This window comes from Kryptolebias marmoratus, linkage group LG16 (assembly GCF_001649575.2).
Source record: "Kryptolebias marmoratus isolate JLee-2015 linkage group LG16, ASM164957v2, whole genome shotgun sequence".
Taxonomy (NCBI): domain Eukaryota; kingdom Metazoa; phylum Chordata; class Actinopteri; order Cyprinodontiformes; family Rivulidae; genus Kryptolebias; species Kryptolebias marmoratus.
This window is the reverse complement of record NC_051445.1, coordinates 5149451-5169615: the sequence shown is the minus strand read 5'-3', so window position 1 is coordinate 5169615 and position 20165 is coordinate 5149451. Positions and strand designations below refer to the sequence as shown.

Genomic DNA, 20165 nt, shown 5'->3' with positions numbered 1-20165 from the left:
CTGATTATTGTCTTTTATTTTTTGTTGAAGAATCATTTTTCTGTTAAACTGAGATTTTAATATGTGCCAAAGAGGATGCATGACCCTTTAAAAAGTAAAAGATGTGGAAAGTGAAGCGAACTAACGCTGGAGCGTCTGGTAATATGACCCCATGAACCCCTTCAGCTGGGAAGTTGACTCCTGCAGGTTTCCAGAAACAACATCAGAGATTTTTGTCCAGAAGTGAACATTTTAACGACTGAAATACTTTGCAGGAACCTCAGACTCCCAGGTAGAACCAGAACCAGAGCTTTAAGGAGACACATGAGGGCAGAGCAGCAAGTTGGAGCAGCTCTACATATTAAAAGTTGTTTAGTTAAAACCTGTAAAAAACTACTTTGAGAAATGTTTAGAATTTCATGCATGGCAAAACAGAATATGATGAGGATTTATTTGAATCTCTTATACCGGTGATGCATCCATCTTAAACTGTCTTTTCAGACATTTCAGACGAAAAATGTTTAATTTAACGTAAAAATGCATCCATCTTCACTGTTCACTTCAGACAGCCTAACCTTCCTGTGAGCTGAGAATTTAGACAGTTTTAAGAGAATGTTTACTATTTTATCTATGCCACACTAATAAGAAATTATTTATGGTTTGTGAGTCATTAGATACGCAGCTTCAAACTCTGGATAAGTACTTGATAGCATTGAGACCAAGAGAGCAATTTAAATATTATGCAATTTATTTCCTCATAAATCTATATTTACATTAGAATTTTGATTAGATAATTACTGACGAAATTCCTCTTATGTTAAAAAAAATCAGTATTGACACAGAATTATTTTAAACTACTGCGTCTTTTGTACTTCTGATAAAAATAGATTGCTGTATTTTTCTGACTTTTGGTGAAGAAGTCAAAAGCACCTCGCACAGGCTTCATTTGATTACTGAAGGTGAGCGCAGAGGTGGAGCACATCAAGTCCAATCCTGAAAGACCTGTTAGGTCACCTGTTCCAGGAAATGAAAGGCATACAGGTACGTTTTTCTTTTATTTAGACTTCTCTTTGGATTGCAAACCTCTCATGGACCCAGACGAGGTAAAGTAAGAAAAACGTAACTCTGTTCTTATTACTTCATTAATAACTTCCTTTGTATATGAAAAGCATAAAACACTGAATTCTCATGAATTGTGCTGCTATAGGTTTACGGTAATGTTTACAAACTAATTAGACCCGTTCAAATGCTCTTAAGGGAAATTATGAAATGTGCTGCTGATGTGTAATGCATCTAATCAGTTTTAGTTTCATGTGAATGGTTTTCTCATAGGTGGATATAATTTGCAAATAGTGATTAATGTTGTGAAAACATTGTAATTTGCAATAAAATAGGTAAAATATTCTAGTAAAGCTAGTAAGTGTATTCAAAATGGGTAGAAATGTTACATCATGCAAGTAGGAAGTTTATGGTTTGGGATATTAGGAAAATATTTGTACAATTGGAAAACCTTTAGTGAGCTCGAGGTTTTGTCTAAATTTAGGCTATAAAATGAGTTCATAGGAGATGATGTCAAACTATAAAAAGATCCATCTGAACTACAAAGAAAACAAGCACATCCATCTGTTTTTAACACCTTTCTGTTACAGATAGAAACTGAACCCAGAACAAAATGTGTCTGTTTTATTGTTGTTTTATTAAATTATCACTTCTTTTTCTTTCGGCAGTTCCCTTTTCAGGGGTTGCCAGAGCGAGTCGTCCTCCGCCATCTAACTCTGTCTTCTGTGTCTTCTGTCCTCACTCCACCTTCCTCCATGTCCAGTATACCCGCTGTCCCTCCTCTGCACATGTCCAAACCATCTCAGTCTGGCCTCTCTAACTTTATCTCCCAGTCCTTCAACCTGTGCTGGACCTCCGATGACCTCATTCCTAAACTTGTCCATCCTCGTCCCTCCCAAGGAGAACCTCCACATCTTCAGCTCTGCCACTTCCAGTTCTGTCTCCTGTCTTTTTGTCAGTCCCAATGTCTCCAAACTATACAACCACCCTTCTGTAACAAATCACTCCTGGAACTTTTCTCCATCCCCTCCATCCTGCTTGGACTCTCTTCACCTCTTTACCACATTCCCTGTTTCCCTGGACAGTCAACCCTAAGTGGTCTTTAACATTTAACCATATACTTTAAAAATAGTATTTAATAACTTACATAATGTTTTGCTCACTCATTGAAGCTGATTGTCAGCTTTGAGACAAGATGTATAACAAACCTAATGGAAGGATCATGCGAGGCAAACCCAGAATGCAGACTTATTTTGGAATGGAAAAAAAGATCTATTTATAAAAAAGGAAAACTAAAAGCTGTCATGGCAGCAAACAAAACAAAAAAGTTACATAAGAACACAAGGAGCAGGACCAGAATGTCACATGATAAAGATAACTGAGACAGAAACACACACCCAAAGCAGAGGAACAGGTTTTAAACATAGGTGACTGATTAGTAACTCCAGACAGGTGTAGGTGGGCATGGCAGGCTAAGTGGAGGACAACTGAGCTGAGGGAAGGTGAACAGTGACACAGGAAACACATGAAAATAAACACATCACACATAACAACAAAACAGAGTCACAAAGATGACAAGAACACACAGAACACAGGAAATCCAGAAAAAAAACCTCAAAAAACTCAAATCAGGACACTTCAAGGTAGATCCGCCACAACCTGCTGCAGCATTTAGATGCATTAATGTTAACTGATTATTTTTGTCATCTGACTTTTTTTGTCTGCAATTTAAAACATCTATGTTTGAAAGAAACTTACAGATCTAGTGTGTAATGTGATAGATTGAACTGTCAGATACTAATGTATAACATTTCATAGTTTAGTTTTTAAATTAGAATATGTCCAAACAGTGATGTGAAAAGATGAATCACATTTGTTGTTAAATTAATGAAATTATTAGGTTGTCAGTGGTTTTATTTAGTAATAAAATTGTTTTAATCAAAGTGTTACATTGGAAAAATTAGTTTTTGCTCCAAGTTTTTTTTGTTGGTCTTAGAATTACTCAGTATAATCTGGATGACAGGCTATGCAGTGCAGGTGCAGAATTACTGTGTATGAATAATACAGCATGTTGCATATGTTTTTATGAAGGGGATTCGACAATGAGTCAGTCTGAGAAAATAGATGAGGCACATCTGTCCTCAAATGACAAACTGTCTGAAGACCATGACAACCAGAAAAGACAAAAAAGGTGAGATGATCATTGAAACTTTTTCATTTCCCACATTTAACCTCAGTAATCTGGAAGAAAAGTAACAGAGACTGTAAATTTTTAGAATACAAATCACTGCCCACCTGCTGACATTGATTAATTCTTTTTTTTTTTTTTTACCAGGTTTGAACAGAAAAACAGAAGTTCTACAACACCAAGCGCTGTGTCCATACAGAGCAACAAATCCATGGATTACCCTCTTGTTTTTAAACATGGTTCATTTTCAGGGTGAGTCAACTTTATGTTAGTCGTGTAAAAGACCAGGTAGCTCAAAATGACTACATGTTCTTTGCACATGTTTGATATGCCCGACGTAAGACGGGACTACTATCTGTGAAGAATTTCTTGTCCGAGCTCTAAATTAATAACCCTTTAACATACAAAAGTCAAACTGCACATCTGGACACCTCATGGGTCAAGGATGATCTTTATTGATTTCAAAGTGATTTCAAAAGGATTTCAAAAAGAAAGCTTTTCTTTATTGCTTTACCATGATAAAGCAGTCGAGATATTCACAGTAAATATTCTGCCTTCTTCACAGAGTTCATCAGGATCTATCCACCTGTCATCAAACAAACGCGGACTCATTATTTGGGGTTAGTAATTTTAATATTGTACTAATAATTACCTAGGCTCTTAAAAGTACTGTTTGCCTTCTGGTTGTGTTTTGTTATTCACAACAAACCAATTGGACTGCATTATCACTTTCTCTTTGCTTATTTAGTGCTGGAGTCAAACAGTAACATTAACCACTTGGATACTATTACTCAAAAAGATGCAGTTTTTACATTATTGTACTGGTGGTAACCCCAAAAAAAAAAAAAAACAACTTTCTTCTGAGAAAACATGTTAGTCAGACTGCCAAAAAGGAACCAGCCTTTTTTAATGGCCTTGATAGCAATACATAATACAGCTCTGTATTTACAGGGTATGTACCTGGTAATTACCATTATGTACTAGGTATGTAACTAGTACTTACTGGGTACATATCTGGTACTTAATGTGTCCTTACCATGTACATACCTGGTATTATGGAGTATATACCTGGTACTTACCAGGTATGTTCCTGGTAAGTACAGGGTAACAGGTCACTTCATAATATAACTTGGTATCTGTAGGTACACAGTAAGTTCAACTGGTATGTACTCTGTTAAGTATCTGGTACATATCTGGTAAATACCCGGTAAATCCTAAAGTACATTATTTATTTATTACAGGTTCTTGAGAAAGACACAATTACTTTCGTTAAGAGTGAGCTGAAGAAACTTCAAAGGCTGTTAAGCTCCGATTCTTCAAAAGACTTTCAGAGTCAACTTGAGGAAGAAGAGGAGTTTCTTTGTGACGCACAAGAGAAGAGGAGCAGAGAGGAGGCCTTTCTGAAAATCATTCTGCAGTTTTTGAGGCTAATGAATGAAGAGGAGATTGCTGATGCTCTTCTGAACAGTAGGAGAATTTTAATACATTGTGTTTATTTAAAAAAAAAGTTTTATTAGATATGTCAAGTTGTTTTTTCAGTGCAAACATTGATCAAATAATTGATTATATATATATATGGATATTTATGCCCAAGATGAGTGTCTGTAAACTTCTGGTTATAACTGTACATGTGTGGAGAAGATGGGTTGAACTTAATGGGATTTTGAGATCTAGATCGATTCATTTGTAAAATGATCAGTCATAGAATACAGAGAGAATAGAGACAGATGTAGATATCAAATCCACAAATGAGACTTTTGAAAAAAGAAACTAAATAGTGTTTGAAAATACCAAGCAACTGAGGATCAGGTGTTAAGAGAGAACAGAACAAAGACAAACCAGGAAACAGACTAATGCAACAACACAAGAATTCAGAACATGAAATCAAAGTAACAAGTTCAACATCTATCATAAAATCCTAAACTGCAGAATTTAAATCCCTTTTAATTTACTGAGCATCAAATATCTATTTGAGGATGTACTGTGGTACTCAAGTCTGGTAGCTTTTATCAGCATGTCCTCCCACAGAGTGACCTGTATGTGTTTCTCAAACAAAAACCAGGAAGCTGTGACCTTCTGCACACCTTCACTTGCTGTTTTCTTTGAACTGAAAGTCTGTCAGAAAGAAAACTATTATTAGGCCATGTTATGTTGATTTTTTAGTTATTATTTTTAAGTAGTTACTGTCAATTTTATGTTATCAACCCTAATATAAACCTTTCTACCAAATTGTAAAGCTAAAAGTTACATTACTGTTTAAATGCCATGTGGTGAAGATGCTGAGCTGGGCAGACTGGTGTAACAACATTGTAGAGTAAAACTGGACTAATGCAGCATGTTGGATGTGTTTTTGTAAAGGTGATTCCATTGTGAGTCCATCTGAAGAGAAAGACGAGGACTACTTGCCTTCAAATGATAAAACATCTGAGAAATGTGACAACTGGAACAGATCTGAGAGGTAAAATGATAAAAAGAATTATCTAACTTCACATGGTGGTTTGGAAACATTATCTTACTGCAGAAAATTAACGATGATCACATTTTAATGACAAACATAGCTAAGGTATAACATGATGTGTGTGGTAATTTTCACAAGAAATTTCAAACTGCGTTTTTGTTTCAGGATTCAGCTAAAGAGACACAAATTTGTTCCACCAAGCAGTGTGTCACTAAAGAGTGATAAATCTATGGATTACCCTCTTGGATTAAAACAGTAAGATTCATTTTACAAACCTAAAACACTTTTTTTTGTATAAATTTTATTTGAAAACACCTTCTCCTTTTTTAAATAACATTTCCTAGCCCTCCAACTGGCATTAACATGTGTTTCTTTTTTACTTTTTCTAAGGGCTGAGGAAACATCAGAAGAGCCTGCTGCGCCAAACTTTGTGTCCTTCAGAAGCAACAAATCCATGGATTACCCTCTTGGTTTTAAACAGTAAGATTCATACAAATTTCACCTGCTTCATCATTTTGTAATCACAGTTGTTTTTTTTTTCCATCTGACTTTGGTCAATGCTTCTGTTTTGATCAGGGCTGAGAAGAAAAATGGAACTTCTACACCAAACTTTGTACCCTTACAGAGCAATAAATCCATGGATTACCCTCTTGGATTTAAACAAGAGGGTAAAGAATTCAGGTAAGGTTTTGGTTACGTTTACCTGATTTTTATTAATCTTTTATTGCATGCATTATAAAGATTAAAAGTTGTGCAAAGTCTTGTTCCTAATACACTCTCTTTTTGTTAAATTTATAGTATTTTGTTATGGGGTCTCTCAGTCATAAATGCCTTTACAAATTATGATTAATAAGTGATCAAACATCTTAAAAGCTAATTCAGCATTTTAGCTGTATTACTGTAAATATCTTAAAGTTGCTTGTTGTCTGTACTCTTTATATGTGTTAGAAACCAGAGAAAGTGTTTTTTTTCCAGTTTTATGTTAAATCAGTAAAGTAATTTACATTAATGAATCATGTCTTCTCCACAGAGCTCACCAGAAAGCAAACCTGGACTCAGTCTTTAAGGTTAGTAACTGTTTAAATGCACTAAGAGCAAACAGTTAGTCTAAAAAATAGTTATAATTTAACACTTTTTTTGTGTTTTTATTTTTATGAATTTAATGAACATCAGTAGCTTAACTGATTTTAGCTCAAAGCCCTTTTGTGTGCAAGGATAAATATAATTTATTTCCTCACTCAGACTAGTCCAGATTGTGCCTAAAGACACACTTATAGTTTTCCTGTGATATTTGTAATACTAAAACATGTTTTACAGATTGCTTTAAGATTGATTATGAACACTTCTTTGACACTTAGATAAACAAACTTGAGATTCTTTGTTTCTAAATCTGAAATTAAATTCACAATATATGTTTTATTATAGCTTCTTGAGGAGAAAATTGTTGCTTTTGTAAAGAACGAGCTGAAGAAGTTCCAAAAGCTTTTGAACCTGGAAAGAGTTTGTAACCAGAATGAAGAAGAACAGGTGGTTGATTGCAAAGAGGAAGAGGAGAAGATGATCAGTAAAGAGGCTTTTCTGACTATAATTCTGCAATTTCTAAGGAGAATGAATCAGGAAGAGCTGGGCTCCTCTATAATGAACAGTAAGAGTAATTTACTTCAAAACATCCTGCAGAAAGACATGTAACATCTATTATTATTATTATTATTATTATTATTATTATTATTATTATTATTATTATTATTATTATTATTATTATTATTATTATTGCTGGCCTGTATCAGTGAGCATATAAAACATTTTTTACTTTTTTTTTCAGAAACTTGTGTGATCATGTGTCACTGCAAACTCAAATTTAATCTGAAGAAAAGGTTGGCATACGTGTTTGAAGGGATGGCTAAAGCAGAAAACCCAACCCTTCTGAAGAAGATTTACACGGAGCTCTACATCATTGAGGGAAACACCACACAAGTCAACAGGAAGCATGAAGTCAAACTGATTGAAAGAGTTTTCATGAAATCGGCCAGACCAGAAAAAACAATCAGATGTGAAGATATCTTTAAATCCTTCTCTAGAAGTGATAAACCAATCAGAACCGTGATGACAGAAGGAGTTGCTGGCATTGGGAAAACAGTCTTAACTCAGAAGTTTGCACTGGACTGGGCGGAAGACAAAGCTAACCAGAACATCCAGTTCATATTTCCATTTTCTTTCAGAGAGTTGAATATGGTGAAGCAGGAAAAGTTTAGTTTGGTTGGACTAATTCATCTCTTCTTTTCTGAAAGCAAAGAAGCAGGGATCCGGAACTTTGAAGAGTTCCAGGTTTTGTTCATCTTTGATGGTCTAGATGAGTGTCGATTTCCTCTGAACTTGAACAGTAAAGAGATCCTGACGGATGTTACAAAGCCCACGTCATTGGATGTGCTGCTGACAAACCTGATCAGAGGGAAATTACTCCCCTCAGCTCGCATCTGGATAACAACCCGACCTGCAGCAGCCTGTCAGATCCCTCCTGAGTTTGTTGACCTGGTCACAGATGTGAGAGGGTTCAATGACCCACAGAAGGAGGAGTACTTCAGAAAGAGATTCACAGAAGAAGAGCAAACTAGAGCGATCATCTCCCACATCAAGGCATCCCGAAGCCTCCACATCATGTGTCACATTCCAGTCTTCTGCTGGATCTCTGCTACTGTTCTTGAGGATGCATTTAAAGCCAGAGAGAAAAGAGAGCTGCCCACATCCCTGACTGAGATGTATGTCTACTTCCTGGTGGTTCTGTCTAAAGTGAAGAAGGTCAAGTATGATGGTGGAGCTGAGACAGATTCCCTCTGGAGTCCAGAGACCAGGAAGATGATCCAGTCTTTGGGAAAACTGGCTTTTGAGCAGTTGATGGAAGGCAACCTGTTCTTTTATGAATCTGACCTGACAGAGTGTGGCATTGAAATCAAAGCAGCCTCTGTGTACTCAGGAGTTTTCACAGAGATCTTTCAGGAGGAGAGAGGGGTGTTCCATGAGAAGGTGTTTTGCTTTGTCCATCTGAGTGTTCAAGAGTTTCTGGCTGCTCTTCATGTCCATCTGACATTCATCAGCACTGGTGTAAATCTGCTGTCAGAGGAGCAATCATCTCCCCAGAAACCCAAAATCTCTGCAGAGACATTTGATCTCTTTTACCAGCGTGCTGTAGACAAAGCCTTACAGAGCAGAAATGGACATCTGGACCTGTTTCTTCGGTTCCTTCTGGGTCTTTCACTAAGAAAAAATCAGACACTTTTACACGGCCTTGTGACAAGGAGAGAAACAGAAATCAGCTCCAGTCAGAACACAGTTCAGTACATCAAAAAGAAGATTAGTCAGAATGTTTGCATTTTGAAAAACAACAACTTGTTTTATTGTCTGAACGAGCTGAAGGACTGCTCTCTGATAGAGGAGGTCCAGCAAACACTGAGATCAGGCAGACTGCCAACAGATAAATTGCCTCCTGCTCAGTGGGCAGCTCTGGTCAACGTTATACTTTCCTCAGAGGGAAATCTTGATGAGTTTGACCTGAAGAACTACTATGAATCAGATGTGGCTTTAGTGGGCCTGGTAACAGTGGTCATAAACTGCACTAAAGCTGTGTAAGTTAAAAGACACCTCCATTAATAAAAATTAAAATAAAAGTTACCATAGTTTTTTTTATTCTACATTTCTGTCTTATGATAATGTTATTTTAGGCTGAGTTGCTGTAACCTGACAGAGATGTGCTGTAGTGGTCTGGCCTCTAGTCTGCAATCAAAGTGCTTCATTCTGAAGAAGTTGGACCTCAGTAACAACGACCTGAAGGACTCGGGAGTGAAGCTGCTGTGTGGCGGACTGCGCAGTCCAAACTGCACACTGGAAACTCTTAGGTCAGGATTTACCTGTTTGTTCACCAGATGAATATAATTCAAGAAAACTAAACTTTTAGAAAATGTGCCAAAATTTCTACTAAAGTTTTCTGCATGTTTGTGTGCAGGCTGTCAGGCTGTTTAATCACAAAGGAAGGCTGTGTGGCGCTGTCGTCTTCTCTGAGTTTCAACTGTTCTCACCTGAAAGAGTTGGATCTGAGCTACAATCATCCAGAAGAATTTGGAATAAAACTCTTTTCTGCTGGACTGGAGGACCCCAGCTGGGCATTGCAGACTCTCAGGTACAAACAGACAAATAATTTCATTGAGTTCATTGAAGAAAAAGCTCAGAAAAAAACTGTGTTATTATCAAGATATTTTTATCAGTGCTTTACTATACAAAAGTATAAACTATATCCTAAATAACCAGAATATTTTTTGTTCATTGCTGATCTTATGTATTTGTTTCAGAACTGAGCCAGGTGGACCACAGTTTTTAAAACCTGGTCTGGGGAAGTGTAAGTATGATCTTTTCGTGACAATCAGTGACTAAATTTAGAAAAGTAAAATTCTGAGTAAAATGATCTTTCCAGAAATATTCAAGCATTTATGCACAGAATAGCTAATAATTATGAAATTAAACTTTCTTAGTCAATATAATCAACTTAGCTCTGCTCTGTTTTGCTTTATAATAGTTATATATGTTGCTCTTCAACAATGCCTTTAACTAAGTATATTTAAGCTTTTTATGACATTTGTTCAAAAATCAACATTCACCATTATGAAAATTTAACAAAAGTTTCCTTGTGTTTTTGTAGAAAAGTGAGTAATAGTTTTGTCAACCAGCAATTTATGTTTAGCTAAATTTTTTCCCCGGTTATTTAAAAATATGGTAGACTGAACTTTAACCAAAATTAGAATAAAACCTGAACAACATAAATATAATGAATTTGTTGTCTGTATGATCTGTCAGGGAGGTTGTTCAGATAATAACCTGCTGTCTGTCCATCAGATGCCTGTGAACTCATACTGGACTCCAACACAGCACACAGAGACCTCGCCCTGCCTGACAACAGAAAAGTGACAGTGAGAACAGAAAACCACCCATATCCTGATCATCCAGAGAGATTTGAAGTCATGAAACAGCTGCTGTGTAAAGATGGCCTCACTGGTCAGAGTTACTGGGAGGTTGAGTGGCGAGGAAGCGTTTGCATTGCAGTAACTTACAAAGGGATCAGAAGAAAAGGAGGAAGTAATGACAGCTGCCTTGGAATGAATGCTCAGTCGTGGTGTTTGCTGTGCTCTGATGATGGCCACTCTGTCCTGCACGATAACCAAATAACACCCATCCAAGGAGCCCCTTCAAACAGAGTGGGGGTCTATCTGGACTGGCCTGATGGCTCTCTGTCCTTCTTCAGGCTTTTCTCTGACAAAAAGATCCACCTTCACACATTCAATTTCACATTCACTGAACCAGTGTACCCTGGTTTTGGGATTGTATCTGATTCCTGTAACTCCTCATTGGCTTTGTGTCACATTTAGTAAACACTACATTAGAAAGAACAATCAGTACAAATCAGTAATCTGTTTTTAATGATTGATATGTAAAGTGGACCTTGGTTTGTAAATAACTTACAGTACTATGAATCAGTGACTGATTTAAATCTGATTTTTAAACTCATTTGGCTAAAATTGAGCCCCAGAACAACACAGTCAATGCATCAAAGTAAGAGAATGAGAGTGGATATGCACGCAAACTACAACAGTAATACACTGGAAAAAGTGTAGCACAGAGTTGTTCATTCAAGCTAATAACTACCATTGAATACAATGTAAAATAATTGACTTGGTTGTGAAAGTCTATTTTTTTGCATTCTGAGGTGTCAATTTTGATTCAGACTGAATTAATAACACTTCTGAAGGGAAGAAAGCAAATATTTTGGTTCCTCTCAAAACATGCTGAAAGGAAATGATGTCATATTTTCAATCTGAGTCACGTGAGAAGAAGTTGGGGAGAAGTGCTTGGAGAGCTTCGTCCGTTTCGGCATGGGGAAGAAGGAATGATTAACGTCCGAGCACGTCATCAAAGAATAAACCTGCGGTAAGTACTAAACTAAGCTGATGTAAACGTGTCTTAACAAGCCTACAATTGTATTAATGCAAAAGACTGAGTTAATGTCACCTGGTTAGCAAGCTGAAAGTCCCGCCTAAATGTGGGTATCCCAGTAAACGCTTTCTTTTTCGCTGGGTTAAATGTGGTGTAATTTCTGAACTTACACGTATTTCACGAGAAATATAACTATGTGTACATTGTTCGGTTGTAGCTGGAATTAATCAAGGTAGGCATAATTCGTTACCAATCAATAGCTTCCACCACGGTTAGCTCGGCTACACGGTGAACTTGACTAGCTTAACCCATGTAAAGCCATGTTAGCAATTAGTCTAGTGTGTTTATACCACTATGATTGTAAAGTCCCAGTTTGTTAATGGTAGCGAGGCCCGTTGAAAATTAATGGTGTTTTGTGCATGCATTATACTTGTATGGTATGGTCGGTGATGTTTCCCAGTGTTCGCCATGCTGGTTTGTCCAACTGTTAAAACGGTTTCACAGGATATGCTCTCGGTAAGCGAATCTCCTTGTTAAGCCTTAAACTTTTTGTTCGGCTCTACAACTGGTTTTCATGCATTTTGTTCACGACACTGCCCCATTTACTGTAGGTTAAGAACTTCATTTTCCGAATGCATTGTGTTTTCAGAGATATGTCATGGCATGCTGGCAGGTATCTTATGAAGTGTGATTTCGCACGTGCCCATTGTTAAAATATCGTTGAGCCAGTAAAACTGTTGGGTTGCAACGTTCAGAAAAACCTAATGAATGTGGAGACAAGATTAAGTGGACCAAACGATTTAATTAATTAATTTATTTATTTTATTTCAGTCGAAGTGGTCTGCAAGATCAGTGTGGCAGGCAGAGTGCTTCAAAAAGTGAACATGCCAACTTCAACCAAGCTTACTCTATTAAAGCAAATCTCTAATGAAAGGGGGGGGGCAAGTACAGTGTTGCATTTGCCTGCAGTCATTTTTACATTAGGGTGGCTCTGATTGTAAGAGCGCAGTAGTAGCTATAATGATGTTGAATGAATGAATTTCTGTGTATATCTTAGTTCATACAAAACATGCAGCTCAATGTTCTTTACTACCGCTAGACTCAACATTGTATTTAGATATATAGATTACCAGACTGTCATTAAAACTAAACAAACTAAGATTTCTGTTCATTGCATTTTCTAAATATTTACTGGTCTGCTTTCCTTTTTTTAGGTTGGATGTGGAAATGCAAAGAATGCAGCAAGCATTTTTCAAGAAGATCTGAGATACTGAAACACTTGAGAATTGACCATCGGTTTCACGGTAGGCGGCGTCCCTATCCATGCATCCACGCACAATGTCCCTGTTTGTCCAAGACATGGAATGGTCTTCAGAAACATCTCTCTAGAAATCATCCTTCTCTGGAGTCCCAACAAAGACACTCTTCTTTCAAGTGTTACATTTGTGGAAACAATCAGCTTTCTACTGAGCACGTTTTTTTCCAACATATCTATGAACATCTGAGAAAATATGAAGTAGTCCCATGTATGTTTGATGGTTGCTCATACAAAACCAACATATACAGCAGTTTCCGGAGCCATAAATGGAGAAAACATCAGTCATGCACCATTAATGACTTTAAAAGTGGAATAGTTGTCACGTCACTCATTTCCAATCCATCTGACTATGACTTGAATGAAGAAATAGAGCTAACCACTGAAGAGTCAAGAGATTTGGAAAAGGAAGTTGAACTGAAATTAGCTTCACTTTTACTTAAATTAGAACATACATATTTAGTCTCGGCTACAGCTGTAAATGAATTGCTTGAGGAGCTAGAACATCTCATTGGAGATGTCTCTGTGCCGGGTAGTATAGCAGCAATTAACCAGCATTTGGAAGATAATAATTGTCATGTGGAAGCATCTGTTGTTCAACAATTGGCCACTTTTCTTTGTTCTTCACACCCAATTCATAAAGCAATAGGGAAACAAGGGCCATTGTCTACTAGTTGGAAGCGCAAGTCATATTATAAAAGAGAATTCTGTGTAGTGTCTCCCTTGGAATACATTCTTGATAAAAGAAACCAAAAATCATTGCAGTATGTATCTGTGCTGAAAACATTGCAGCAAATTCTAAATTCAGATGTAATTCTGGCAAAAACTGTGCATTTGAGAGAGAGATATCAGTCACCAGAGAGCGATCAAACAGTATATAGTTGTCCTTTTGATGGTGATTTTTTTCAGAAAAACACACTTCTGTCTGCAGACTGTGCCATTTCACTAAATCTTTATGTAGACGAGTACGAAATCTGCAACCCAATTGGGACATCACGGAGAAAACATAAAATCTGTGCCTTCTATTGGACTTTAGGCAATCTGATCCCTGGTTGTCAGTCTTCACTGTCATCAATTTACTTGGCTCTTCTAGTCAAAAGTGATGATTTGAAAGTGTATGGCTATGAGACTGTACTCGAGCCACTCATAAGTGATTTAATTTCATTAGAAGAGCACGGTGTCTTTTTGCAGAAGTTAGGGAAATGTGTTAGGGGAACGATCCAGTGTGTGATAGCCGATAACCTTGGAGCACATGGTATCGCTGGGTTTGTTGAAAGCTTTTCAAGTGGTCACCTGTGTCGATTTTGTACAGCATCTAGATCAGAAATTCAAACTAAAACTGTAGATAGTGGAGTGTTTACATTAAGAACAGAACAGATTCACTCAGAACACCTTAAAATCCTTGAACAAGATTCTCTAAGTAATTTCTGTGGTGTCAAGAAGAGATGTGTCCTCTCTGAGAAACTCAGTCATTTCAAAGTTACCACGGGTTTCCCCCCAGATGTTGTCCATGATTTATTTGAAGGAATCGTACCGGCAGAGATTGCGCTTTGTCTTTCTGTTTTCACATCCAAGAAGTACTTTACTCTTGCATATTTAAATGAGTCCATACTAGCTTTCCCCTTTAAGTGGACAGACAAAGTTAATTGTCCCCATCCAGTGCCATTGAACTTTGCATCTCGAAAGACAATAGGAGGCAATTCTCACGAAAACTGGAGTCTCTTAAGGTTTTTCTCATTCCTTGTCGGCCAAAAGGTACCTGTGGATGAACCAGCATGGAAAATATTGGGTGACTTAAAAGATCTAGTGGAGCTTATTGTCTCACCTGTCCATACAGAGGAATCAATCGCGTATTTGAATTTCAAGATATCAGAGCACAGAGTTCGACTTCAAGAGGTTTTCCCAGACTACCGTCTACTGCCTAAGCATCATCTTTTGGAACATTATCCTCAGCTAATTCGTAAATTTGGACCATTAGTCTGTCTTTGGACTTTGAGATATGAAGCCAAGCACAGTTTTTTTAAAAGAGTTGTTCGTTATACAAGATCTTTAAAGAATGTTTTGCTGTCTTTGGCGGAGCGACACCAATTTCATATGGCACAGCAGATATTTATGTACCCTCAAAAACCTCTTCTGGAAGTGTCAACTGTCTCAACTCTTTCTGTTGATGTGTTAAAAGAAGATATTGCACAAGCTATACGGCTCAAGCACCCAACAATGGATAATGTGTGCCTGGCTAAAAGTGTCACTTTCAATGGATTCAACTACAGAAATGGAATGATACTTGCACATGGGTCTTTGGAAGGGATTCCAGAATTTACTGAGATCATCCACATGTTTATTCTGAAGGAGAGACTTTTTTTCATTGTTAAGAAACTGAGAGTGTGGCACTGGGAACACTTCAGGGCCTTCGAAGTTGAAGTGAGCCCTACCAATGACATAATACTTGTGGAATCAGATGAACTGACTGATCCATATCCCCTGGTAGCTTACACTGTGGGAGGAGTGCGTTTCATTACCCTGAAAAGATATATTCAAATTTAAGGTATGCATAATATTTTTCTCTTTTTTAACATTTAAGATCTGCATATTCATGAAATCATTCTATTTTAATGTAATTCATTCTACTTATCACTTTTCAAAATCTGCACTAAACTGACACTGTACTAACTTAAAGGTAGAGTATGCATGGTGGGCAGAATGGGTATTGCAACTATGCAGCCCATTGCAACTGTGCTGAATATTTCTAATGGGATATTTTCCAGAATATTTACTTAGTATTAACCTTGTATTTACTAGGTGACAAAAATGCCTACTTGAAATTTGAAATGAATATTTAGAATGGCATGGTGGTGGTAATTATTTGTGAAAAAGGTAACATTTGTCAATGGGCAGCATGTTTTAAGGAAATTAACTTCTAAAAGAATTACATGACCTGCCTCTAATGTGGCATGGATAAACCGTGTGACTAGACTAACCTTGAGGGGCTGACATACTGTGACAATGGACTAACAGACAGGGGCACTTGTACTGATATAAAAGGGGTGCATACGCATTGTTTTATATTAGATTAACTTAAAGGGGCACTGATGCACCTTACTTATTACAACTCAAAGCTTTCATCTCATCTGTATGTTGACACAAGGTGGTTGTGAATGTGAATTAATAATTTCTCTTTCCTTCTGTCTTTCGTTTTATTCTCCTGCCACCCAGGTTTTGACTCCAGCTTCCTGAACATCACTGACTGTCAGGGCATCTACATCAACAACTCGAGATCCAACTTTGCAATATGGCGACTCCCGTCCGACTCCTCATCTTGTTGGGTGACGAAAGCGCTGAGAGGATGGAATTATCAAGGGTGCCGGACACAGTTGAGGAGCTCATTGAACAGGTCAAAAATGTATGCAAACTTTCTGGAGACATCAGGCTGCAGTACAAGGATGATGACTTTGGTGGAACATTTGTTAACTTGAGCGCAACGTCCATGATCAAAGACCTTACTACAATCAAGATCATACAAGCTGCTCCTGATATTGTTCTGAGTTTCATTGAAAGTGTCCCATCTGATCTGAGTGACTTAGACACAAGCCTTTCCTCACGAAACACTGATACAGATGACACGGTCATACTCAGCCACAGCTCTGACAGTGAGGGACTGAGAAAAGAGCCGTGGCCAAAGGAATTCATCATCCCGCCTTTCTCCCTCGAAACAGAAGGTCAACTTCAGCGAGGGAATTCAGAATATGCACAGAACCAAACCAGACTGACACCTTCATCAAAAATGCTGTCCGACATACTGGAAAGATTGGCAGAGAAGATTTTTTCCTACAAGGCGTACCCCACTGATGCAGACCTGAGTGATGTTGCAGAGGCTCTGACAGGGAAACATCCCTGCCTGAGACAACCAGACTCCTTCAATGAGAGTTATGGATGGAAACTGAAGCTCAAGAGCAAGATGAGCAACTACCGCACTCAGCTGAGGTCACATGGACTTTCGTCTGAGCTCATGGTGAACACACTGAAATCCAAATCACGAGAAGATGCTACTCCCTTCCCAGCAAAGAATGTGAAAAAGGCGAGAAGAGGTGAGACCAATTACTATCCTCAACCCAGCGGAGACAGTCCAGAAAACCTTGAGAAAGAAAGAGCATCTCTTCTGACTGAAATAAAGATAAGAAACAATGAGAGAACCATACGGGAGAAGATGGCCAGGACTTTTCAGTTCAGGAGGCAAGAGATTGTGGATCAGAAGCCAACCATCGATAACCTCATGGAAAGATGGCCAGCTTTATTTCAGATGGAAGAGGTACACTTTTTACAACTTTTTGTATACTTAAGCCCATAGATGAGAAAATGTTTTGTTTTTTTTATTTTCTTTATTTCACATTATTCTTAAATTTTAAGTGTATTTCGCAATGTTTTCTTGTGTGCAGGTTGATGCAGAGTTTCTGCGGGTTACTGCAGTTCCCCTCCTGACCAGATTTATGGCNGCAGGGAGATACAGCCTTCCCTGACACGCATTTGGGAAAGTGGACGGAGCACAAGAATGACTTCAGATGTGGGGAGCATCCAGATTGTACAAGTGTAGAAAACTGTTCCAGTGCCAGGTTTGCATCCTCCTGAGTTTCGTGGCCTAGAACGCCGGGCAGCAGAGTTTCTGTGTAAGGCAGGTCTCTGCAGAAAGAACTGGTGATGGTTTCACATGATCTGGATGTCTCAGCAACACGAATGACTGAAGCCTGAATAAATAGAAATCATTACATTAGGAACAAAGTCACTTTTTAATCAACAATAAATGCACATGGCTCATTTTTACTCTTGCTACAGTGACTTAAATGTGGATTTAATCAACATTGATTTCAGTTTTGAGATTTTTTAGAACAATTTCTGCCTGCCACCCATAGCAAAATACCTTATGAACCAGAGGACCAACTTTAATAAAACTCGTTGAAAGTAATCATTGGATGTACATTTAGAACTGATGAGATGTGGCTATGGCAGCCATCTTGAATTCAAACCCTTTTAAGAAAGGTGACAGGCGATATGCATTCCTTCATGAACTGCTTGGCCTTTAATTATTTTTACAGCTTATGGTCTGCTTCAAAAACCTTGTTGACAGCATTTGTTTTGCATCAATATAGATTCTGACTGAAAGAAAGTATACTTACGTCTTCGCAGGACTCCGTGGTAAATGCGTCACACTTTAAGGTGTCAGGCCACTGAAAATTAAACCTGTTCATCAGCGGCTCGCAGCCGGCTCGGGCCCGCTCACAGAGAGTCCTGCAGGGGGGCTGAGCTTTTCCGAAGACACATTTAGGTGCATAGATGGAGCACAGGAAAGGCTTAAGATCAGGGGAGCAATCCACCTTTACAAGGGGGTAGAACTGATGCAGCTCCAGGCCGGCCTCATCTTGGGTTTTGTGTCCTAGAAGATTCGGCAGGATGGTCTCTGAGTAAAGCAGACCCTTACAGAAGGGGACATTGATTGTCTCACATGTTGCTGGGGAAGCCTGAGTGACAGGGATGACCTGATCCTTGAGAAGTAAAAAAAAAAGAAAAATAAATAAACATCAATGAGATATGCCACACCTCGGAGATATATATATATATATATATATAAGGAGACAGATGATGTATTCCTAAAAGAAATGCTAGGCCTTTAATTATTGCTGGTCATTGTCATTACATTTTGTTTCATTCTATGTAGTCCAAAATAAAACTTTGACTTAAACTTCTGTGTGTATTGATAATTATGTCATGGTAATTGTCACAACACTTATTGTGATGTCAAAGTTAAAGGTTTATTAAACCCATTACCAAGTAATACCTCTGATAGATAGAACTTGATTTTAGCCCCCATGATTATTTTTTATTAACACAAAAAATTGAACTTTATCTGAAAATAACAGATTAAATAAACTGTTACTGTGGGTTGACTTTTCAGAAAACAGAAACAGAACCCACAACCTTGTATAATACAGCTGCAACATCCCCTGTTCATCTTTAGCTTTGCATTTCTAATAAATAGTTTCACATTGTACATTAGACATTCCTTTGATAATATAAAACAAACAGAAAGAACCTCTCACCTGCACACAGTTAGACTCAGGTAGAGTTTCACAGCGGAGCTTTGTTGGCCAGTACAGTCGTTTTGCTCTCAGGGGGGACTCACACTCTCTCTTGACCTTCTCACAGAGTCTTCGACAGGGTTTCACGCGGTTTTCATCCTCTGGGTTGCATTCAGGTACAACCACACGACACATGAGCATTGCAATCTGAGGTGAACAGGCCGTCTCTACAATCTGACGAATCTGCTGCAGGTTGAAGCCTTGAACTCCACTTGGATGAAGGGTAGAATTGTATCCCAATCCCAAACAAAAGCTGGTTGTTACTGGCTTGCATTTTGTCTTGTCATTTCTTATTGTTTCCACCAGTTGAGGAAGAACCTGCAGACACACAAAAGCTAAGAAAAAGTGCTTCATGATTCTTAAAATTAGTTCAGTGTTGTCTCTAAAAGGTTAAGGAGGTTTGGAACTACAACGTGCTGCTTTTCTTAGGAGGTGGAGAAAGAGTCCACCAATGAAGTTTCTACAGAAAAGGTGCTGATTTAAGACCACCGGTAAGGTCACAGAACAATATGATGCTCGACACGTAATGAAAACCAAAGTGGTCTCACAGCAGGGGCTCTGCTCTGAGAAATTCCAGTCCAAGTGACCAAGAGCCTTACGGCACACATGACATCTGGTTGTGATTGTGTGCTTTATGAGTCACCAGTTCGAAGAGAGGGATGGTGGGTGGGCTAGAAGGGTTTATTGTGCCATCTTAGAGTTGGCAAAATAAACATGGAGATTTAATTTGCTGGATTTTTACTGTTTTTCCTGAGAATTTCATACCTCTTCTCGTAACGGGATAACTATTAAAGACTGATGCAAAAGAGAAAAAATAATAAAAACCATAAAACAAAAAATTGGCAATTAAAGATCATTATATTGCAGGTTTTAACAGTACTGTAAACCTTGAATCAAAAATTGATTTCTGAGGAGAAATGTGAATCAAAACTGTAACTACCTGGAAGGCTGAGAGCATTTCAGGTAGAACAAAGGTTTTAATCAGCACTTTCTAATGAGCAGAGTTACCTGTTCACATGACTCGGTGGTAAATGCTTCACACCTTAACGACTCAGGCCAATG

The 20165-nt window shown here is 38.0% G+C and overlaps 2 protein-coding genes across 3 annotated transcripts; one reads left to right on the top strand and one right to left on the bottom strand.

Moving 5' to 3' along the window:
• Positions 1-1001: 1001 nt before the first annotated feature.
• Positions 1002-17112, top strand: LOC108243236 (NACHT, LRR and PYD domains-containing protein 12-like). Of its 2 annotated transcripts, XM_017428541.3 has the most exons (18): positions 1002-1082; positions 3130-3229; positions 3374-3478; positions 3792-3846; positions 4468-4693; positions 5585-5684; positions 5850-5939; positions 6075-6164; positions 6261-6365; positions 6715-6751; positions 7110-7329; positions 7507-9304; positions 9401-9574; positions 9682-9855; positions 10025-10071; positions 10566-11654; positions 12875-15520; positions 16189-17112. In XM_017428541.3, the coding sequence occupies exons 2-16, from the start codon at positions 3141-3143 to the stop codon at positions 11093-11095; spliced, it is 3840 nt and encodes a 1279-aa protein (XP_017284030.1). In that variant the 5' UTR covers positions 1002-1082; positions 3130-3140; the 3' UTR covers positions 11096-11654; positions 12875-15520; positions 16189-17112. The 2 variants fall into 2 exon arrangements, with proteins under 2 accessions (XP_017284030.1, XP_037836335.1); XM_037980407.1 differs by lacking the exon at positions 1002-1082 and having other exon boundaries at positions 1093-3229.
• A 239-nt stretch (positions 17113-17351) lies between these two features.
• LOC108243214 (frizzled-5-like) lies at positions 17352-20159 on the bottom strand. The gene is made up of 4 exons (XM_037980310.1): positions 20112-20159; positions 19065-19421; positions 18144-18509; positions 17352-17714 (listed from the first exon to the last, which is right to left on the bottom strand). The coding sequence occupies exons 2-4, from the start codon at positions 19242-19244 to the stop codon at positions 17352-17354; spliced, it is 909 nt and encodes a 302-aa protein (XP_037836238.1). The 5' UTR covers positions 19245-19421; positions 20112-20159.
• Positions 20160-20165: the final 6 nt, after the last annotated feature.

Excerpts from the sequence above, each read along its gene's own strand:
- LOC108243236 (XM_037980407.1), top strand. The coding sequence starts at position 3,093 with ATGAATAATACAGCATGTTGCATATGTTTTTATGAAGGGGATTCGACA. Across the intron at positions 3,479-3,791 it reads AAACATGGTTCATTTTCAGG|AGTTCATCAGGATCTATCCA; the intron begins GTGAGTCAACTT and ends CCTTCTTCACAG. Across the intron at positions 9,305-9,400 it reads ATAAACTGCACTAAAGCTGT|GCTGAGTTGCTGTAACCTGA; the intron begins GTAAGTTAAAAG and ends ATGTTATTTTAG.